The 23,371-nt window shown below is 44.5% G+C and overlaps 2 protein-coding genes across 4 annotated transcripts; one reads left to right on the top strand and one right to left on the bottom strand.

The window, feature by feature from the left end:
- The first annotated feature begins 18 nt into the window (after positions 1-18).
- On the top strand, positions 19-7,416 carry LOC139392396 (uncharacterized aarF domain-containing protein kinase 5-like). The gene is made up of 15 exons (XM_071140361.1): positions 19-257; positions 1,093-1,178; positions 1,382-1,531; positions 1,626-1,701; positions 1,997-2,197; positions 2,410-2,550; positions 2,714-2,827; positions 2,970-3,101; positions 3,360-3,443; positions 3,530-3,611; positions 3,780-3,858; positions 4,118-4,209; positions 4,323-4,575; positions 4,812-4,928; positions 6,384-7,416. The coding sequence occupies exons 1-15, from the start codon at positions 234-236 to the stop codon at positions 6,484-6,486; spliced, it is 1,734 nt and encodes a 577-aa protein (XP_070996462.1). The 5' UTR covers positions 19-233; the 3' UTR covers positions 6,487-7,416.
- On the bottom strand, positions 7,369-23,309 carry LOC139392394 (cleavage and polyadenylation specificity factor subunit 1-like). Of its 3 annotated transcripts, none has more exons than XM_071140356.1 (35): positions 23,124-23,309; positions 22,475-22,635; positions 22,301-22,328; positions 21,885-22,018; positions 21,605-21,685; positions 21,341-21,489; positions 20,966-21,112; positions 20,637-20,776; positions 20,407-20,517; positions 20,066-20,159; positions 19,336-19,423; positions 18,174-18,326; positions 17,449-17,500; positions 17,024-17,115; positions 16,843-16,917; positions 16,582-16,662; positions 16,068-16,307; positions 15,736-15,877; positions 15,400-15,578; positions 15,142-15,284; positions 14,782-14,971; positions 14,267-14,473; positions 14,048-14,137; positions 13,762-13,917; positions 13,220-13,580; positions 13,022-13,106; positions 12,730-12,871; positions 12,364-12,516; positions 11,925-12,101; positions 8,767-8,833; positions 8,607-8,654; positions 8,314-8,469; positions 7,974-8,103; positions 7,710-7,848; positions 7,369-7,591 (listed from the first exon to the last, which is right to left on the bottom strand). In XM_071140356.1, exons 2-35 carry the CDS (start codon positions 22,616-22,618, stop codon positions 7,544-7,546), a joined length of 4,422 nt encoding a protein of 1,473 aa, XP_070996457.1. In that variant the 5' UTR covers positions 22,619-22,635; positions 23,124-23,309; the 3' UTR covers positions 7,369-7,543. The 3 variants fall into 3 exon arrangements, with proteins under 3 accessions (XP_070996457.1, XP_070996458.1, XP_070996456.1); XM_071140357.1 differs by having other exon boundaries at positions 22,475-22,619; XM_071140355.1 differs by having other exon boundaries at positions 22,475-22,643; positions 23,124-23,307.
- Positions 23,310-23,371: the final 62 nt, after the last annotated feature.

The following is a 23,371-nucleotide window of genomic DNA, read 5'->3' as shown; positions in this document are numbered from 1 at the left end:
TTTCACTGGAGAATCTTCGGTCACATTCGGACCATTTGTCACGTGATCAATTTCGTGCCCAATGTGTCCTTAAATCATTTGTAGCCAGTTCAGGAAATCAAGTACGATCTGAAACGGGAGGAGGCAGTTACAATCGAATAGAGGCTATACTTTTTTTTTTTTTTTTTTTACAATTAAATTTTTTAAAACTACATATTAGTGAAAAGAGAGCACAGTGAGTGTATAGGCTGAACATGGCGTGGGAGACCTTCAAAGCAGTGAGTTGAACTGTTTTTTTTAAATGTTATCTTTTCCTTGCTTGGTAACGTTAGGCTAACTAGTTATACTATAGTAACATAAATAGCTACACCAAATTAAAATATGCCTGTACATACCTTCTAAATCAACACCTGACATTTAACAGTTTATGCATATATGGATTAAATGTCATAAATGACTAGGTTAAATGTATGTGTGCGCGTTGTATGTTAACGTTGCACAGTATATTGCTAACGTTACATATACCACTAGCAAGGGTTGGTCTAGTTCCAATAACTAACGTTACTCTCTAACACACAGGAAATGCGCTTGGACATTTGATGCAATGTAGAACCTAATGCAATGCAATGTAATGTATAACCTCCATACTAAAATCAGAGGTCGACGTACAAACTCGCTAAACGAGATCAAGAGCTCGTGTGATGTCCCTAATTTTGAGGTCGTAGTTTACCCTCCATTACTTATAAGTTGTCACGTGTTTTATTCAATGCCATGGGAAACAGGGTAGCATGAGTAATCGTTTGTGTGCACGTGGTCAGTGACCTGACATAGAAAGGATCTATCTATAAATCTACTACTCTGGACAGTTTGTCCTGTGCTAGATGGTTAAGGAAAACAACAGCCTGTTCTGGCCTATGGAGAGTGGCCTTGATGCAGAGTCCCCAACACCAGTCTCCCATGTTAACATGGTAAAATGCAGAGTTTGTTTTTCTCTACTTTTCTAGGGATGGTGTTTCCCAGCATGTCTACAGTGACTAGCAAAAAGAGTGGATTCGTTTTAAGTTGATGCTTCAAAGTGACACTAATTGTAGTGGTGTTTTTGTCATTCTGTAGTTAAGGTTGTGTTGGCCTCATTTGGCCCTGCTGCGAAGATGTCCCCACCCACATCCACAACTGTACAGATCCTTCAGCTCACAAAGGTACTATACTAACTACACCTTGTCTGAGACCATGGCCAAGCTCCTGTTCCTATAGCGTCTTGTCAGCTTGATGTACAAGTACACTACCTAGGCAGGAAGCAGAACTTTATAGCAGTTAATCAAACACTGTAACTTTCCAGAAAGCAACATCGAAAGAAACGTACACACACTGTTGCTGAAATGCCCATGTCTTCTCCTCTCAGGCCAGGGAAGAGCCGAGGGTTGTTCAGGAAGATGTTTCTGGGTGTGGCGGTGAGTGTTCCCGCGGTGGTGGGGGTCCAGTACGCCTTTGCGGAACCTCGAGAGAGACGGAAGATGAAGATCTTGGTGAAGGGAGTCGGTCGCTTCTGTAGGTGGGTCTCGTCATCCTTTTTGCATGTGGTCAAATATTTTGAATAATTTCCTTTTTGAGTTACTCAAACCATGTCCCTCTCTCTGTCCCTACAGGTCTATATATGTAGGACTCTATATCTCAGTAGATTATTGGTGGACCTCCAATGTGACGTTGCGTTGCATGGACGAGGTAAGTTTGACAGAATACATATTGTTCCTCTGTCCAGGTGTTGCTGACGCATGCCAGATCTTAGAATGTCTGGATCGGTATTTTTAAGTATCCGCTAACCACATATGTTATAGTGATCTGGTGCCTGACAGCACAGTTACGTGGCCCGCAACCATTGGTTGATGCATGCAACGTCTAAGCAGGGGAACGCGACCATTATGAATTGTGACAGCCCTATGTGTCTGTCTGCTAAACAATGGTGTGAGTCTGAAACGATCTCTGTAGTTCAATCCCGTCTTCCCCTCTGTGTTGCCAGAGCAGCTCATCATTCGTGGCAGGGATGTCATTGTGCCACCAAAGGGCAGCAGACAGCATGGTGGAGGGAGCGGTGCAGAACGGAGGGATATATGTTAAACTTGGACAGGGACTGTGTGCTTTCAACCACCTGCTGCCTCCTGAGTACGTCAAGACACTGCATGTCCTGGAGGATAAGGCTCTTAACAGGAGATACAAGGAGGTAAGACCTGCAGTATTTTGTCTTGTCAAACATTGAGTAGTTAATGAAGCAATATGTAGTGAAAGTGATGAGGGAGCCGTGCTTATAGTTGTCATGGCTTTGAATGCCTCTTGGCCATTCATAATGCGAGGCTAGAACTGGCAATTTTATAATTTACAATGAAAAGTGTTGAGAAACACACTTACATGAAATGATCTGTCACGTTCTACCAGGTAGACTCTCTGTTCAGAGAGGACTTCAACACTACTCCAGACAGGATGTTTAAGAAGTTTGACTATGAGCCCATCGCAGCAGCCAGTCTGGCTCAGGTCCACAAGGCAGAGCTGCAGGACGGGACTCCTGTTGCTGTCAAAGTGGGTTCAGGTTAACTGTACAACACATTCAGCCACAGTTAATGGTTCACTGTGTGTGATTTACTCTCTTCACCTTGCCTGATTAAACCAAACCGAACACTTTTGTTAAACCATTCTAGATATCACTCCTTATTCTGAATATTAACCTCTCCGCCTTCTCCAGGTGCAGTACATAGACCTCAGGGATCGGTTTGACGGTGACATCAGGACTCTGGAGATCCTACTGGACGTTATAAAGTTCATGCACCCCAGCTTTGGCTTCAGATGGGTCCTCAAAGTAAGGGCTTAAACTTTTCTGCTTATTTGGCTGAAAATGCTTTTTTTGTTTTTTTTTACATCAGATAATACCTCGCAGAGCATGATTAGATAGACATGGTCCCCTAATCTAACCTAACGTTGGCATTCTCTGACGATATTAGGACTTGAAGGGGACATTGGCTCAGGAGCTGGACTTTGAGAATGAGGCCAGGAACTCTGAGAGGTGTGCAGAGGAACTGAAACACTTCAAATTTGTCATCGTGCCAAAGGTTTACTGGGACCAAACCAGCAAGGTGAGACCCAGAACTATTCACTGCTGTAAATTACAATGGCTGCGTTCAAATAGGCAGCTCATTTCAGATTTTTTTTTTTTCTCCCACTGTCTTTAGACCAATGACGGATCTTTTAACATCACTCTTTTTCAGATCTGATTGGTCAAAAGATAAATTAGTGGGGGGGAAATCAGTATTGGCCTGCCTGTCTAAACGCCTTTGATACCTTTTTGACCACTTCTGTATTATTGTACTGTAATAAACAGACCATTTCTTTAGAGAGTGTTGACTGCAGAGTTCTGTGAAGGCTGCAAAATCAACAATGTGGAAGAAATCAAAAGACAAGGACTTAGCTTGAAAGATGTGAGTACCGATCGTGACACCGTAGAGCAGCCTTTGTCTATGCTCATTAGTACTCGGATAAGCATATAAACCGTTGTTTTTTTCAGACTGCTGAAAAGCTGATTCGTACGTTTGCAGAGCAGATATTTTACACAGGCTTCATTCACGCTGACCCTCACCCCGGAAACGGTAGGTCAGGGGCATGTTTACAGTTTCTGCTGAACTCTTAACTTGTATCAGGGCAGTTTCCAAGCGCTTTTTATATAAGTCAAGTTGATAAGAAATAACTAACTGTTCAACAATATTTGCTAAAAATGACTTGGTGACCTTGAGTGCATGTTCTGTACCATGTCACAGTGCTTGTGAGAAGAGGTCCAGACAAGAAGGCAGAGCTAGTACTGTTGGATCATGGTCTGTATGAATACCTCAGTGAAATGTAAGATTTAAACTATAATCATAAGCCATTTAGCAGACACTTTTATACAAAGCAGCTCAGTGGTGTGGATACATTTTAGAAGCTACAACCATGCAATGTGATCAATCATTTTTTTAAAATAGTGCAGCTTGTATGTTGTTTTTTTTATTTGTATTTTTTATTTCACCTTTATTTAACCAGGTAGGCAAGTTGAGAACAAGTTCTCATTTACAATTGCGACCTTGTATGTTATACCATCACCTAACCTTTGACCCTGTAGTGACAGAGTAGCGCTGTGTAAACTGTGGCGGTCCATAGTCCTGAGAGACGACACTGCCATGAAGAGGTACTCCAACAGCCTGGGGGTCAAAGGTGAGCGGACAACTAATATCATTATTTCAAACAGAAGTCCTATGCCTTAAACAAATCCAGTCTCACAACAGGCTAATAACATGCTTACAATATCCTGATTCCTATCCAATCAGACTACTTCATCTTCTGTGAGATGCTGCTGCAGCGGCCAATCAACATGCGGGAGCTGGGCCTGTCCAACATCCTGAGTCGTGAAGAGACATCCTATATGAGGGACATGGCTGTCAATCACTTTGACAACATCATGGTCGTTCTCAAGTCCATGCCACGCCCCATGCTGCTGGTGTTTAGGAACATCAACACGGTCCGCAGCATCAACATCACACTGGGAGCTCCGGTAGACAGATACTGTGTCATGGCCAAGAGGTTAGTCGTATCAGGCTGGGAGCTCCGGTAGACAGATACTGTGTCATGGCCAAGAGGTTAGTCGTATCAGGCTGGGAGCTCCGGTAGACAGATACTGTGTCATGGCCATGAGGTTAGTCGTATCAGGCTGGGAGCTCTGGTAGACAGATACTGTGTCATGGCTTAAGAGGCGAACAGACGACTGTTTCAAATAGTAGCAGTTGTATTTACTTACTAACCTGTTGTCCTGTCTCCAGCGCTGTGCAAGGCTGGGGGCGGCTCTGGGCAGAGAGGCCGGGAGTTCTTCCCAGGTTCAGGGTGTTTCGATGGGTGTGGACCTCCTGGGAGAGCCTCAAATTCGAGTATGCCCTGAGGTAACGAATTATCCTCCACACTATACACTCAGTAACCACATTTCCATCTAGTTTGAGTAAAATCATACCGTATAAAACATTTATAATAATGACAGCTGTGATGGAAGTTTCGGTACAATTTTATGAATGCCGACGGTAAGATTGTGAGAAATGGCAGAAATTCCTTTATGCGCAAATATAACATATCGAAGTAAACTTGGAGTCACGTGTGATAGTGTGGTCTTCCCACTACGACTGGGGAAAGCATGCAGTTTTAGGCTACAGATGAGAACTTGTGTATATCAGTGTAGTGAAACTGCACAGTGATCTTGATGCTCCTTTCCTATAAATATTGAGGGTCTTATTCTGATGACATGATGCTTGACTGCAGTTTGACCAATCCCAATATTCTCGCATTTGTCCGTAATTCCATAATGTAGACTAGCCTACCCGCACTGTATCTAAGAGCGCAAGTGTCAACACGCTTTGCCTCCAGATCTCCCTGTATTCTTCAGGGGCATGAAAACATTGCTCAATTGGTATCAAAGGACCTAACGTGTGCCAGGGAAACATTCCCCACCAGCCTGTACTGTTGACACCAGGCAGGATGGGACCATAGACTCATGCTGCCTATGCCAAATCCTGAAGCAACAGGACCTGGGACTTGTCAGACCAGGCAATGTTTTTCCACTCCTCAATTGTCCAGTGAGGGCGTGCCCACTGGAGCTGCTTCTTGTTTGTAGCTGATCGGAGTAGAACCTGGTGTGGTCCTCTGCTGCAGTGTGACAAGGACCAATGAGTTGTGTGTTCAGATGCCTTTCTGCACACCACTGTTGTAATGCGCTGTTATTTAGCGTGCACAATTCTTGCCATTCTCCTTCGACCTCAAGCAGTTTTTTGCCCACAGAACTGCCGCTGACTGGATGTTTTGTTTGTCACACCATTCTCTGTAAACCCTAGTTAGAATAGAGTTTCCGCGTACTCGGTCCTCAGGACTCCAGGGAGGGTGCACTTTCTGGTTTTTGCCCTAGCACTACACATCTGATTTCAAATAATCAAGCTTTGATCATTTGAATCAGCAGTGTAGTGTTGGGGCAAAAACCAAAACATGCAGCCCTTAGGGACCTGAGGGAAGAGTTTGTCTAGGGCAGCGTTTCCCAATGTTGTGCGTGAAAAGCCAAGGAGGCCCGGCAACTTCGGAGATGCTGGAACCGGTATCCCTGGCACTGATCATACCACACTGTTAGTGGGCAAAGTGTGTGACCGAGTAACTGTCTGCCTGCTTTTATATAGCAAGCCACAGCCACGTGACTCACTGTCTGTAGGAGCAAACCATTTTCTGTACCTAATAAGCTGGCCACTGAATGCATAGCAGTAGACCCAACTGGGTAGGTCATGCTCCAGACATTACCCAAAATACATCAGCATTTTTTGTTCCTACAAGATAGCCTAAAACATTAATACTTTTCTTCCCAGGTCAGAAATGGCGACGATGCGTCTGACACGATACCTGCTATACCTGTTGTCTTACTTTAACCTCATATCGCTGGATGAGGAAGTCGACCAATACCTGAAGTAGAGGTTGAGACCCTGACCTCAGCTGCATACCTGAGACTACTGACTCACGATTAATGCTCAAGAAATGCACCCCGTTTGACAGGAAGATAACGAAGTAGTTTAATATGATAGTTGTCAGTTGGGCTGCTACAATGGTGCTATGCATTTGACACATCTACAGTACATGCCAAATCTGCTTTGGCAGAATGTGTAGACTAAAATATTTTTTTGACTTGTGTCTTAGTCAGGACAGGGAAAAAGCACCAAATACAGCTCCAAGCCAAAGACTTGACTCGCCAGGAGTCATGGTATTGAGGAGCACTGTCTCAATGCCTCAATGGAATGTCAATTGGCATGACATATAAACACAATTTAATGATTATAAATGTAGAACCATTTATTTTGGTGGTTTATTTGACCTCGTTCACTGGGGATGAATGATTGCAGTATGTGTAGGTAAAAAGCCTGAAGTGATTCCTTTTAGCCAAGATTCTTGCTGTTGCAATCTGACTTGAATGAGATTAAAGTCAGCCTTCTCATCAAATCTTATTAATAGCACATGTTTAGTCACAACATTCCAGATTTTTAAATCTTGTTGCATTACCTGGATAATAGGGCTTATAGATGCTGAGATTACTTTTACTGCAGACATGTAGTTTGGTCAAATGTTCATCCCTTTTGGAAATATTTGGTTATCACTCAAGCACCCACCTAACTGCAAAAACTAATGCTGCTGAAGAAATACCTTTTAAAATTGTATTCTACTTTAAATGAAGTGCCCTACCTCCCCTTCGAATTCTTTCTCTTGTAAATAATGCATTGATGTCCATGATAGATTTGCATGTTACAGGTGCAGATCTCAAATTATTTGAACCTAAAAGACCAAGCTGATTAAAGCAGTGTACAATCCACTTTTTTTTAATAAAGTTTACTTACAAAATATTCTGAGAAACATGTTTACGAACTCCTTATGACTGAACAAAATTGATTAAACGCATAAGTTTCCATACAGAACATAGATATCAAAAAGCATTTTCCGATGGAAGATCCTGGGTCTCACGTAGTCAAGGATGCTGCTCTCAGAAATGAGCAGTCACCCTGTCAACCTCAAGGAGATCATCCAAGATCTGAAACGGAAATAAATACTTAATTCAAACATCTCATAACTAATAGTGATTTGGACCACAATTAAGATGGGGATGATACATTAAGATGCTAGTTTTGTAGAAAACGAATAATACTCACTATATCAGAGGTGGTGCCAATCTTCTTGGCCAGCTCACTGCGCTCCATGGTGCTGAGGTACAGGTACTTGTTGAGCAGCTCTCCATCCAGAATGTTCCGCACCGCGTTCTGGAGCTGCCGCCGGTCAGCATGCAACATCCTGGAGGACAAGATCCCCAAAAATAAAAAGCCAATTGAAAGCTTAAAGTATTTAAGTGTTGCCTACTTTAGAGGCATGGGGAAAATGATGACCACAACAGTTATCAGTGACGTGTGGTAAGTTACCTGAATGCCTTGGGGTTTAACCCGGCGTGGTGTGGCAGCATGGTGGTGAGAGCATTCTGCAACATCAGCAATCTGCGGTAGGTCTTCTCCTGCATGGGTAGCAGCAACCCGATGCCGCCATCCAGAGTGGCTGTAGGGAGGGAAGAGGAGAAGAATTACTACTAAAGCTCTAAATCCATTTTTTTTTAAGCTACTGACAAAATCATGTCCATCCTTCTGAGAACATACCAGGAGGAGCATTTGATCAGGCCAACTGAAGCAAGATTTTCAACAGACAACCCTTCACAGCTTCTTCTGCTGTGTCGGTCAATACAAAATCTCAGTCAAAATTGTGTCCTACCAAACCATGTGATGTGCTTGTTGTCCCAGGCCAGGGTCTTTTTGGTGGCTGTGTCCAGTGCCCCTCGACAGGGCATCCTCCAGAAGGCGTTGACATGAGCGCCCACGTTGAAGTCTGCCCTCCTCAGCAGACGCATGCCCCCGAAACTCTCCTTAGCTACAGCAGGACGCAAAGTACCAGTTATGTGATCATGACATGGTGGAGCTGCAGTTTGTCATCACACATGACCTCTACCTTTATTTGATATTGTGATGTTTGTGGGACAGTATTACCCGGTTTACGTTATCACTTACCTTCAGGCAGATACATGTACACCGATATGTTCTGATCTCGGTCGGACACTGAAACAGAAAATAAGTTTACTTTGAGAGGTCTAGGCATATATATGCTCCATCCAAAGAGTTAACCAGGATAACACTACCAGGCTAACTACCAAAGTTATATAAACCTTACCCAAGAATCCCAGCTGGTTGTTATCCACCATAAACTCTACACTGTAGACCTCCAGAGGCTTGGCGTCCTAGGGAACCAAACACAGAAACAAAACCATTAAGACAGGGGTCCCCAATTACATTCAGCCATGGGCTGATTTTTCCTTGGTCGGGAGGCAGGAACATACAGTAGTTAAATAATATGTACATTACAAATTGACCACAAGAATCCAAAACAGATACCTTGATTACATTGGGATATGATTAAATATGCCTCTATATAAGTGAGAATACTTGGAAAAGGATTTCCTAAATTAAAATCACTTTTAGCTCATTTCCTGGTGATTTTACAGTCTTCGAAGAACAAACATGTGTAATATACACATACACACAACCGTTCAAAAGTTTGGGGTCACTTAGAAGTGTCCTTGTTTTTTAAATTAAAGCAAAATAAATTGTCCATTAACATCCAATTGATCAGAAATACAGTGTAGACATTGTTAATGTTGTAAATGACTATTGTAGCTGGAAACGGCAGATTTTTTTTATGGAATATCTACATAGGCGTACAGAGGCCCATTATCAGCAACAATCACTCATGTGTTGCAATGGCACGTTGTGTTAGCTCATCCAAGTTTATCATTTTAAAAGGCTAATTGATCATTAGAAAACCCTTTTGCAATTGTTAGCATAGATGAAAACTGTTGTTCTAATTAAAATAAGCAATAAAACTGGCCTTCTTTAGACTAGTTGAGTATCTGGAACATCATCATTTGTGGGTTCGATTACAGGCTCAAAATGGCCAGAAACAAATAACTTTCTTCTGAAACTCATCAGTCTATTCTTGTTCTGAGAAATGAAGGCTATTCCATGTGAGAAATTGCCAAGAAACTGAAGATCTGGTACAACGCTGTGTACTACTCCCTTCACAGAACAGCGCAAACTGGCTCTAACCAGAATTGAAAGAGGAGTGGGAGGCCCCGGTGCACAACTGAGCAAGAGGACAAGTACATTAGCGTGTCTAGTTTGAGAAACAGATGACCTCGCAAGCCCTCAACTGGCAGCTTCATTAAATAGTACCCGCAAAACACCAGTCTCAACATCAACAGTGAAGAGGCGACTCCGGGATGCTGTCCTCTGTCCAGTGTGGGTTATTTTGCCCATTTTAATATTTTATTTTTATTGGCCAGTCTGAGATATGGCTTTTTCTTTGCAACTCTGCCTAGAAGGCCAGCATCCCGGAGTCGCCTCTTCACTGTTGACGTTGAGACTGGTGTTTTGCGGGTACTATTTAATGAAGCTGCCAGTTGAGGACTTGCGAGGCGTCTGTTTCTCAACCTAGACACTAATGTACTTGTCCTCTTGCTCAGTTGTGCCGGTTAGTGCTGTTCTGTGAAGGGAGTAGTACACAGCGTTGTACGAGATCTTCAGTTTCTTGGCAATTTCTCGCATGGAATAGCCTTCATTTCTCTGAACAAGAATAGAATGACGAGTATGAAGAAACAAATAACTTTCTGTACATTTTGAGCCTGTAATCGAACCCACAATTACTGATGCCCCAGATAGAGTGATGGTTGCTGATAATGGGCCTCTGTACATGAATGTACATAATCCATTTGAAAAAATCTGCTGTTTCCAGCTACAATAGTCATTTACAAGATTATCAATGTCTACACTGTATTTCTGATCAATTTTATACATACATACATACATACACACACACACACACACACACTTAAGTTGGAGTCATTAAAACTTGTTTTTTAACCACTCCACAAATTTCTTGTTAACAAACTATAGTTTTGGCAAGTCGGTTAGGACATCTACTTTGTGCATGACAAGTCATTTTTCCAACAATTGTTTACAGACATTATATCACTGTATCACCATTCCAGTGGGTCAGAAGTTTACATGCACTAAGTTGACTGTGCCTGTAAACAGCTTGGAAAATTCCAGAAAATGATGTCATGGCTTTAGAAGCTTCTGATAGACTAATTGACATCATGAGTCAATTGGAGGTGTACCTGTGGCTGTATTTCAAGGCCTACCTTCAAACTCAGTGCCTCTTTACTTGACATCATAAGAAAAAAACCAAAAGAATTCAGCCAAGACCTCAGAAAAAATATTGTAGACCTTCACAGGTCTTGTTCATCCTTGCGAGCAATTTCCAAACGCTTGAAGTTACCACGCACACAAGCCTAAGATCACAATATGCAATGCCAAGTGTCGGCTGGAGTAGCGTGGAGCAGTGGAAACGCAGTCTCTGTAGTATTGAATCACGCTTCACCATCTGACAGTCCGACAGACGAATTTTGGTTTGGCGGAATCCAGGAGAACGCTTCTTGACCGAATGCATAGTGCCAACTGTAAGTTTGGTTAAATGGTCTGGGGTTTTTCATGGTTTGGGCTAGGCCTCTTAGTTCCAGTGAAGAGAAATCTTAACGCTACAGCATACAATGACATTCTAGACAATTCTGTGCTTCCAACTTTGTGGCAACAGTTTGGGGAAGGCCCTTTCCTGTTTCAGCATGACAATGCCCCTGTGCACAAAGCGAGATCCATACAGATCCATTGAGATCGGTGTGGAAAAACTTCACTGGCCTCAACCCCATTGAACACCTTTGGGATGAATTGGAATTCCGACTGCAAGCCAGGCCTAATCGCCCAGCATCAGTGCCCAACCTCACTAATGCTCGTGGCTGAATGGAAGCAAGTCCCCGCAGCATTGTTCCAACATCTAGTGGAAAGCCTTCCCAGAAGAGTGGAGCAGCAAAGGGGGGACCAACTCAAATTACCCATGGGCCGAATTTAGCCTAATGAGGAACCCTGCATTAAGAGTCCCTTAAGACTCAGAACACTGGCATGAAGAACGGCCCTGATCATTTAATCATCCCCTCCAGGACAGCACTGCTCTCAAAGATAAACTCGACACACAAAAAACGCTGAGATCCCACAGGGGAACAAAGACAGTGCTTTCTTTCATCCATGTTCAGAACCCTCATCGGGGATGTAGTTAAATCCATAAACAACAAACTAACATAGAACAAAACCACTCAGAGAATGATCATCAGAGAGTCAGAAGATGGTAAATCACGTGCCACTTAAACACAATACTTTGAAGTTGGTTTGACATCTCCCCTGTGTTACTACTTAAGTAGTCCTGTAGCCTTGCTGTCTTACCCTGCTAATTAGCGAAAGAGTCTTACTCTCAGGCTGGTATCTGAGCAGAGAGATGCTCTTCATGACGTCAGCTGCCACGATAAAGTTCTTGATGCTAAACATCTGGTGGATGTAAAGCTGGGTGTCAATGAAGGCCATGCCTGTCAGGTCGTTGTCCTTCAGACTCCACAGAAAAATCTAGACAGAGAGGAGAATAGACAGATGCATCGATCACAACCAGGACTTTGTCTCAGGGTTACAGGAGAGATGGTTGACATACTGTACTTGTGCTCCTTAAAAGGGCTTTCTGACCAGTTCTTATAATAAATGGCTAATTCAATATAAAAAATACACTCAAGTGCAACATGGTGGCCACACAATGAAAACAATGTCAATCGGAACAGAAGTATATTCTAGATTGGGATATCTGTAGCGGTATAATCAGAGGTGGGTCTGTCACCTTCTGTCCGATGGCAGAGACCAAGTATCCGCTGCAGTGACACAGAGCTGTGACCGGTCCCTTCTGCTCCTTCTCATACAGAACCTTGAATTTGTTCTTCGTCAGGGGCTGACCAGGTTCCGGGACAACCTCAATCACATCCAGGATCAGTATCTGGACAACAGTAGAGAGAAATAAGTCCACACTAAAATCAACATCATGATTTCAAAAGGCATCATCTGTCTGTCGGACTCCATAATAGGTCATGAGTTTCCTGACTAGGACAAACTCTGGACCCTACTTTAGACTATAACTTACAGCACATAACTAGGGCCCAAAAGATATTCCTGGCTCTAGTCAGTAGTCAGAGTAGTTTTGGTGACTCACCCGGCCCCTACAGGTGACCTCCTCCCCCTGCATGAGACAAGTACCAGCAGCTATGTATCCCTTCAGCCCAGACACCGTCTCTTGACTCCTCAACGCCACAGTCTTCATACACGTCACATGTTCCCACTCCTCCAGGTCAATTCTGGCAAATATCAGAGAGGGAGGTCAGAACAGACGCCCACTAATACGCCCTAGATGCTTAAATATAAAAGATATCTATATCAATATGCATCAGCTCTATAATGAACATCCCTCATGTTAGAGGCCACGCTGCAGTAGCTACAGTTGTTACCGTGTGTTAGGGATGGCCTCCCAGCTGACAGGAGATATGAGCTGAATGGAGAAATTCTCCTGCTGAGGAGGAATGTAGCGCTCGTCTGAAGAGACACACAACACAAAGGAATTTTAATGGTGGAAGAATGAGCGAAGTATTAAGCCAATGAGAAAGTGATGTGAACGTCATGGAGACTAATGCATATACTGGTCCCACCTCTGTCTATGGTCTCAAACTCCTTCTCCTCTCCGGTCATTCTGGGGATGCGAGTGCAGGGGTCCTTCACACTGGTGCACACTGCATACACCTTGGACTCCACATGGTAGGACACATAGTGAACCGTACACCTCAGAGGAATCTTCCTGACTGGCCAGGGGGCGTCATACGACAGATACGTGGGTAGAACACTGATCCTCAGCTCACCCTGCTTATTGAAGTAGAGGAAGCCTTTGGGACAGTTGATGTTGTGGAAGGGGGAGAAGGACTCGATTGGTCCATCGATTGTCATGGGGTGGAGCCTCAACGCCCCTCGTGATGTCACCAGCATCCAGTGAGGGGAGGGGCCACAGATGAACACCTGACACACAAACAAGGAAACATCATGAGAACCTACAGAACTACAATATAGATATATAAAGTCTGTGCAGACAGCAGTACCTCTCCTTCAAGATGCATCCGGCAGGGAACCTGAGTATCTAAAAGCGTACCCTTCGTTACCCATGATGTAGATATAGTCCTGTAGGAAGAGAACCTCTTACCCCAGAGTAACCAGAGATGTCCTCAAAGTATCTGAACCTGGCCACACGACCTTTGACCACCGCTGGCCCCTCCTCGCTGGGACCAGCCTGACCTTCAGCCTTCTTATCTTTCTTCACCTTTGACTTCTTCTCCCGGAAGTTGATGTTGTGGGGCATCTGAGAAAAGACAGGAGAACAGTTGGAAGACATAAAATGCCCATTCAACACTGATAATTTAAGACTGGTTTCCTAGACACAGATTAAGCTTAGTCCTAAAAAGCTTGTCCAATGGCCTTGCTCTTCTTACCTTCTTGAAGCGGACCTTCAGGTTGCTCTGAGCCTGCTGCTGGTCATATGGGAATGCTTCATAGATCAGAAGCTCCTGTTCAACATGGACCTGGGAAAGAAACGCAACATAAAACCTCAGATCTATCTAAAGCAATTTCCCAAATTGAGATCAATGAAGTACCACTGCTACATATTCTGGTGTTGTCATCCTACTTTAATACCTTTACTGAAAACTCACCAGGAGGTAGGGTCTGCAGTGGTTGTTGCCGAGCGACACCAGGGCCACTTCTTTGACCAATGGGATCTCTCCCTGTCGTGTCACTTCCTCCTTTTTCCCCTCCCCCTGGGCTGCCGATTGGCCGGCGGAGCTGTCAACCAACACTCTCTGGCCAACAGGGAAGTTTTTGACCAGGAACACCAGTCTCCAGTCAGGTAGCTGGTAGATCTAGAGAACAGGAGGAAGTTGTTTTACTATTAGCTCTGTCCTGTAGAAAATGTTCACCTGTCGGTTGTGGTGACACTCGTTGCTATGGCCACTGAGTTCTTGTGAATTTCTGAACATAAGTTTAAATTCCCCAGGCTTTTATCCAACCTCTAAATGGTACCATAGTATAAATGTTGGCATTAAACAGTATTAGAATTGTAACAGCTATGTAAATTAAGTCAACTAAATGATTATGATACAATACAAAAAGTGTATTGATACAGCTATTTCTAAAATTGTGCTGATAAAATAGAGACATTGATCCTAACCTCCATGACGCCGTTCTCGCGGACCATCATGCACCAGTGTGTCGGTTCAGCTCGTCCCGACCTCCCCTCGGACCCCCCACCCAGGGCCCCAAAGGGGCGGTAGCCAGGGTGGGACTCGTCCTTGGTGGGGGTGATGCCTGCTGGGTTACAGTCTCCATATAACATCTCCTCCTCATCATCCACCGTGTTACTAAAGAGGAGACATGGAAGACAGAGCTGTACTAATCAACTCTGAGGTGACCGTGCTTCCACTGTCTAAAGAAATGAGGTGCAGCCCAAAAACGTAATGTCCATGGGGACAGCTGGCATAGCTTTCATTCTTCAGTTCAAAACAATCTACTTTATTCAAAAACATCCTACCTGAGATCCTGCATGATGGTCTCAGTCTCTGATTGGCTGTTGAACATGGTGTCTTGATCCTTGGTGTGAGAGGTCTGCTTGTTCTCTGTGGTGAACATCCCGCTGACGTCACGGAACGTACACAGCGTAATCACTCGGGGTTGCTGCACGGGGAGACAGAGAGAGTCACCGGTCTGAGAGTCTTATTTTTTCACTCATTCATCAGGTTGTAGTACTGCCTGGCTTAGTTGTACAGTACAGGATATGACCGTGACTCACAGCAGCTATCTGTGGTTTCTGCAGGGCCAGCCGGTGGGTCTTGCCCATGTAGGAGTCGGTCTTCAGGACGAACATGGTGACCACTCCGTCTGCCGTCATGATGACCACATAGGGGTCCGCTACGGAGCACTGCACTATGGGAGAACCCAGGTCCACCGGGATGAAGTGCAGCTGCGTCACTGGAAGGAACGTCAATCAATCAAATGTATTTCTGAAACCATTTTTACAGTAACAGTTGTCACAAAGTGCTTTCCAGTCAGTGAAAGAGTACAAGTGAGAGGTAGGGACACAGAGTATTAGGGATTATTTTATTAAAAGATGTACAGATCTCTCTACCTCCTTCCAGTAGCCGTATGCCCATGGGGGAGACCTGGATGATGTATTTGTTGTCTCCGATGTTCCCAGCGAACACAGTGGGCCCCTGGGTGGCAAAACCACTGGTGTCCAGCTCCATGATCTCCTGGCCCGTCTGCAGGATCTAGAGAACCACACAGGAGGGGTTCCAGTTACCTCAATCATTACCCTTAATCAACATTACACACTCAATCTAAACATGCTGGAGCTCTGTAGTGGAGGAAAAAGCTCCCTTTCAGACTGCTGTGTAGAGCAGAGTGTGTCTAGGGGTGCAGTGTGTACGGTACTGTGTAGAGATGAGGTGGGAGGTGTACCATGGTGGAGTCCTCTCTGCTGAGAATCAGGAAGCCATGTTTTTTCTTGTCGCCCTCCACTGGCGCAGGCGCAGGCTTCTCCTCTGCCTCCTCTTCCTCAGGGGTCTCACCCTCTTCCTCCGTTGCTGGAGGCTTGTCTTTCTTCTTGCCTTTCTCCTTCATCTCATTGGGGATGACAGTCCACATGTCATGGCAACCTGGCAGCTCAAAGGTGGTGACCACCTGGGGACGGATGCTCCTCTGGACGGGGCCACACAAAACAGTCATCAATAGTCGCAGAACAATGGCCAGATGGAAAAACTGAATCATCAACTCCCATAGCTGACTCTGAAAATAGCAGCTCTTCACATTGTTTTCCGGTAGCTACTTCTAACGCGCCACAAACAATCAGTGGTCTTTCTCTGTAGCACAGTCACTGAACCTGAGGTAGATAGGCCTCACCACCACAGGTCTTAGCACAGTGCAGCGACACACACGCACAGAAATACAGAGACCGGTTGAGGAGAGTATTTACCTGAAGCACGGATAGACCCCCGTTCTTCCCAAAACCAGAACACACCACTATCTCCAGGTCAGGCTCTGGGTTGGTCTGGAACTGTGGACACAGAAACACCAGAGACAAGTCTTAGTGCATCTTACTGTTAGCATAGCAAGGGCTTGAGAAAATAACTTGGTACAGGTATTGGATATTAAATCAGTGCTTTCACAAATACAACACAACCATGATGGACATCATGACTGGAGGTTAGAAACCTCTTTTGTGAATTAAAAGTACCTCTTCGGAGAGGAAGGCTGGCTCCCCCATGGACGCACCAGCACATGGTCCGATGTTCAATATGCTGTCACACACCTGGAGGAAAATATAGGAAAATCATATTGTAAAGACTGCAATAATCAAGACTAGAATATGAATAATGAACTGATAGAGCTTCTACTGGGGTAACAAGGGGTCCTACCTCAAAGGAGTAGGTGGCCAACTGAGTGCCAGACGCCACTTCGCTCCCGTACACCTCAATTTCATCCACCTCATCAGGCAGTTGGTTCTTACCTTACCATAGATGACATGGGAGGAAACACATTATTTATAAATATAAAAACATTATAGGTGACCATATCACCTCAGTTAGTTCCATACATATGTAAAGGGTAATATGCAAGACACAACCAAGACATTGTAATACATAGCCTAGTGGTTAGAGCGTTGGGCCAGTAACCGAAAGGTTGCTAGATCGAATCCCTGAGCTGACATGGTAAAGATCTGTCGTTCTGCCCCTGAACAAGGCAGTTAACCCACTGTTCCTAGGCCGTCATTACAAATAAGAATTGGTTCTTAACTGACTTGCCTAGTTAAATAAATAAAATACAACAACTGTCCAAATACCTGTCAAGTTGGTAGAGGAATCAATTCTCTTCTTTTTACTGGGAGGTTCCTCCTGGAATGATCAAATTCAAGTTAATTCTGCAATTTATATCAGAATACAGACATAGAAATGTGTATCAGCAACTCATTTAGCATTTCTGTTTACAAAATGGACACTGGGCCGGTAGGTAGCCTAGCGGTTAGATCGTTGGACTAGCAACTGAAAGGACACTGGCTCGAACACCCGTGACGGATTTTTTTACCTGTCGATGTGCCCTTGAGCAAAGCACTTAACCTTGATTTGCTCCAGGGCCACTGTACTACAATGGCTGACACTGTAAAACAACACATTTCACTGCACCTATCCAGTGTGTGTGACAATAAAACATCTTATTTTTTCAGGGGTGAACTATAATATGCGACATCATCACATATTAAGTGGCATATTTCCACATCTGCTAGTCAAAGACCAGTCACAACAGCAGTTGAAGTGCTAAAAATCTGTTTATACGTGGAACACGAACACAGAAGAAGGGCAGCGACTGCTACTTGTTTTTGAAACATCCTCTTTTGGCGACATTTACAACTGGCTACATTTTGAAGCTCAATTTGATCAACTTTGCCTTGACTAGAATTTAAAAATCTATGGAATCTTTACATTTTTGACAGAATCACTCACAGCAATATGCCACAGGGACCAGACTGAGGAGAATATCTACATAGGAGCTCAAATCAAACCAACTCACCTGCTTCTCCTCATCGGTCTCCTCTTCCTTCCCTTTGTCCTCCTCCACTGGTGGTTTCTCTGGATTCTCCTGGTACTTCTCTGTGTATTTCAGCAAGAGGCTGTTTCCCAGCCGGGACCCCAGGAACAGATACCCAGGCTCCATGGTCATCATCTGGGGAGGAGAAGAGACAGGGGCGAGGAGGATGAGAAGAGACAGGGGCGAGGAGGAGGAGGAGAAGAGACAGGGGCGAGGAGGAGGAGGAGAAGAGACAGGGGCGAGGAGGAGGAGGAGAAGAGACCGGGGCGAGGAGGAGGAGGAGAAGAGACCGGGGCGAGGAGGAGGAGGAGAAGAGACCGGGGCGAGGAGGAGGAGGAGAAGAGACCGGGGCGAGGAGGAGGAGGAGAAGAGACCGGGGCGAGGAGGAGGAGGAGAAGAGACCGGGGCGAGGAGGAGGAGGAGAAGAGACCGGGCGAGGAGGAGGAGAAGAGACAGGGGCGAGGAGGAGGAGAAGAGACAGGGGCGAGGAGGAGGAGAAGAGACAGGGGCGAGGAGGAGGAGAAGAGACAGGGGCGAGGAGGAGGAGAAGAGACAGGGGCGAGGAGGAGGAGAAGAGACAGGGGCGAGGAGGAGGAGAAGAGACAGGGGCGAGGAGGAGGAGAAGAGACAGGGGCGAGGAGGAGGAGAAGAGACAGGGGCGAGGAGGAGGAGAAGAGACAGGGGCGTGGAGGAGGAGAAGAGACAGGGGCGTGGAGGAGGAGAAGAGACAGGGGCGTGGAGGAGGAGAAGAGACAGGGGCGTGGAGGAGGAGAAGAGACAGGGGCGTGGAGGAGGAGAAGAGACAGGGGCGTGGAGGAGGAGAAGAGACAGGGGCGTGGAGGAGGAGAAGAGACAGGGGCGAGGAGAAGAGACAGGGGCGAGGAGGATGAGAAGAGACAGGGGCGAGGAGGATGAGAAGAGACAGGGGCGAGGAGGATGAGAAGAGACAGGGGCGAGAGGTGGGGAACCTCTATACTTCCACAGCTCCTCTATGACCAGTTCTCTCTTGGCCAACCATTGACAGCAGACTGAGAATATCACTGCACTGCATTCTTTACACCTAAGTGAGTCTGTGTGTGTATATATCACCCCTTCTATGCCAACAACTCTCTCTCTCTCTTCCCAGCTACTGTATCCTACTTACACATGTGGTGAGGACACTGGCAGCAGCCTTGTCAAAGTGGAAGGCCCGGACACTTCTCATGCCATCAGTGATCAGGGTCAACACATAGCTGAGGAGAGAAGACAGGCACAGTCAAAGCTGACTCTTACAAGGTTATGAAAAAATACAATGCCATAACTAGCTGTTGCTACACAATGCAGTTATTGCTACTATGCCACACCAATTTGAGGGAACAAAAAATTGCTTTAACACGGTCTAATAAAGCAGTTATGGCTAATAAATATACACTGAACAAAAATATCAAAAACGCAACATGTAAAGTGTTGGTCCCATGAACTGAAAAAAAGATCCCAGAAATGTTCCATATGCACAAAAAGCTTACTTCTCTCAAATTGTGCACAAATGTGTTTTCATCCGTTAGTTAACATTTCTCCTTTGCCAAGATAATCCATCCACCTGACAGGTGTGGCATATCAAGAAGCTGATTAAACAGCATGATCATTACACAGGTGCACCTTGTGCTGGGGACAATAAAAGGCCACTCTAAAATGTGCAGTTGTGTCACACAACACAATAGGGCCTAATTTATTTATTTTAATTGACTCATTTCCTTATATGAACTGCAACTCAGTAAAACCTTTGAAATTGTTGCACGTTGCGTTAATTATTTTGTTCAGCATACATAGCTAATAAATTCCATCACAACTGTTACGGGCTCTATTCCATCACAACTGTTGTGGGCTCTACTCACATCTCTCCTCCCTTTAGAGAGATGACCATCTTATCAGAGCCGATGAAGGTGGACTGGGAACAATCTAGTGTGATCTTCACCTCCTCCTGTATACCTGAAACACCAACACACACGATTGATCAGCCTTATTAGAATACATAACAAAGGCTCTTACATGCTTACAACATGTTATAACGCTTTATATCTGCAGGTATATTGCAGTGTAAGTGTTACCAAATTACTTCCCTACTTCCCTATAAATGTCTTAGGAATATTAAATAGGCTAAATGGCTTTCTTTTCTATATGCAGGGTGAGCTTGAGAACACTGATGTATGTGTGCTATTGTCCTGTCAGTACTTACGCAGGGGGAAGGCGGTGGTCCCAGTGGTCTGTGTGTTGAGTGACACTCCATATGGAGGAACACTCTGGTTGAGGTATAACAGGGAGTTGACAGCAAACACCACCACACCACCTAGAAACAATGGGAATAAATGCACAATCTGAGTCATGATATTATCTAGAAACTGATCATACAAGTCTCTTCATATGTAACTCAGAAAATAAGAACCCATAAATGGAGTGAGTGATTACCAATGGGCTTGGGCACAGCCATGACCTGTGTGCAGTCAAAGGGCAGGTTGCTGAGGGACCAGATGACAGGGTGAACCTTCTGCATGATGTTGAGAGAGATGGCTACGATACTGCAGGTGTCCTGTCTCACTGCTACACGCCTGGAGGAGGAGGACATGGTCAGACTAGAGCTGCACACCACAATATTACCAGTCATAAACAGGTCTGAACAAGACATGACTAAGTTCCTAGCCTTCTTCATGTTAACTCATCAGCAGACTTTTGTTTAGGGGGGGCGGTCTCAGACAGACAGACAGAACAGAGAGGAAGACAGGTGCCGGTGTACTGACCCAGGCCACGTCTGGTTGGGCTCATACAGGATGAGCAGTGTGGGTTCATAGTAACCGTGGAGGAATTTCATATCGACAATGTTCAGAAGCTTCTCATCCAGCTCACGGACATCTATGATGTAGCTGGGAAGAAAGCTGGACTTGGGCCTTAAATCAGTGGTAAAATAAAACATGAGTCAAGATGACTGATAAGAAATCATCAAATGCAAAACGCCTCAAAGAAGAATTACTACAACTCAAGAGTGCATTCTATGGGTATCCTAAATATCACTACGAGGTGCTATGATTTTAGGACTCTCTGGAAAAACAGTGGCAAATGTTACTGAGTGGTCTATCCTAACTAAATAAATAAAATTATGAAATATGTCTACATACCCTTCCACTACTCCCTCCTGTTCGTCAGTAAGCGTGTCCTTTCTGAATGGCAGCACCACCAGCTGGGTGCCATACACCAGCATCACAGCACAGCGGTTCTCTGGGTCCACACGGACCATGGGGATGTGCAGGTTCTGGACAAACCCATCCTGGAGATAGAACAATTATGGAATAAGATACAACTTTTTCATATATGCTCATCTTAATAGTAATTTGCAGATTATGTCTTTGAATGTTTTTCAAGCACAGTTAATTTCCTCTTACCCTCAGCTCTGGCTCCTCAAAGAAGTGAAGCGAGAGAGTCTTCAGATCATGTGTTCCTGGATCATACTCCACCACTGACAGCTGGAGTAAACAAAACCAGGACACTGTAAACAGCAGTCAGAGACATTTTCTAGGACAGGTTGCTTGCACCTGTCCTAGCTACTGCCACATGATAATTGATAACATTGAAATAGAAAGAATAAGTAGGCTAAAGAAACGTGGAAAATGAAAGTTGTGAGTTTAGGATTAGTAAAACAATCAATCTAGACCTTTCAGGTACCTTAGCATCTTTGAAGCTGAGCAGGAGAGCATCTCTGTTGGCTCCTACCAGCTGAACAGAGGCCATGGACATGACGTTACCAAACAGGGAGAAACAAGCCACCTGCTCAAGCTTCTCCTTACGACTCTTGACATCTGCAGAGGACAAGGAAAAGATCAAGAATGTGTCAAAGAAGAAATCAGATGTCAGAAACAGTCCGTCAGAGACTAACGTTGGCACGTGCATGTCTGAGGAAGGCTGACAACATAATTATAGCATACAGTGTGGTTCACTAGTCTCTCTAGAGTCTAGACAGACAGGTTGCCTCCCACAATGTTACCAATGTTCCAACATAGTATAGTGCTTTTTCCCCAGGTCTGGGATTAGCTGCTCATTCACCAGAACGTTGCTAGATTGCAAGGCAGTTTTGGACATACCTGGTGATTTGTCTGTCTTTGAAGCATTCTGAAATATGAAGACAAATATGTAAATAAATAAACTGGATGTCATGAAGGAAAAAACATACTCCCCACGACCGGTAGCTACAATTTATTGTACTTTTGATCAGTGATTGAGGAACGAAAGACGACCACGGCTAAAGGCTACTTTACCTCCACATCGTGAATGATCCTGTAGACGTAAAGCTGAGATGTTCCAGCGACGACCAGGTTCTTCTCCTCGTTGGAGATGAAGTTGCAGTAGACAGAAAACTCGATGGCGGTGGGGGAGTGGGCTTGGCGGTACACAGCATACATCCTGCAAGTAGCACACCCTAAGCACCTTAACGTTACAGCAGAGTTAATAACTACAAATTAATCTGAATACGCATTATATTCGAAGACACGTCTAAGGATATTACACCAGTACTACTTAAGTTAGAAAAATATATATCTAAGTTAGTTAATACGTTGCACACTGTAGCTAAACATATTGGTGTCAGGCTTAAATACAATCCAGGGTTGATTGTTAGCAAGCACAGTAGCTAGCTGGTCAATTATGTTCTAGCTGGCTCGCCTGTCTGCGAACGTTACTTGCCTGGCTCGTTGCGGGACGAAGCAAATGTTACTTTATTTGGGAGAATACTAGCTATATTATTTTTCCATTTAGTTTGGTAACTAGCTGAAGAATTTTAAAATAACGCTAGCTAGTTGGAATAGCCGTTTGGCTCACTTGCCAATAACCACTAGCGTCGGTTAGCTGGATAGCTTGTTTGCTAACGTGCTTCAAGCAGGTGTTCAAATTTATCACATATAAACCTACCTATTACGAACAAGCTACAATAGTTTCCAGTTTGGGTCTTGCCTTTCTCACTTTTATTGCAGCATAATTCAGTTCACAAAAATAAGTGTGGTTAAGCAATGACTGTAGCTATACATTTAAAGGTTTAAATTATTTTCATTCAAACATTTCCCAGGCTGCCATTCGACCCAAATGCGCAGCTAAACTGAATTCGTCAAGAAAAAGCAAACACGCAATAATAGTTCCCATCTTCATTGAAAGAATATGTG

This window comes from Oncorhynchus clarkii, chromosome 32, assembly GCF_045791955.1.
Source record: "Oncorhynchus clarkii lewisi isolate Uvic-CL-2024 chromosome 32, UVic_Ocla_1.0, whole genome shotgun sequence".
Classification (NCBI taxonomy): domain Eukaryota; kingdom Metazoa; phylum Chordata; class Actinopteri; order Salmoniformes; family Salmonidae; genus Oncorhynchus; species Oncorhynchus clarkii.
This window is presented reverse-complemented; position numbering and strand designations above follow the sequence as displayed.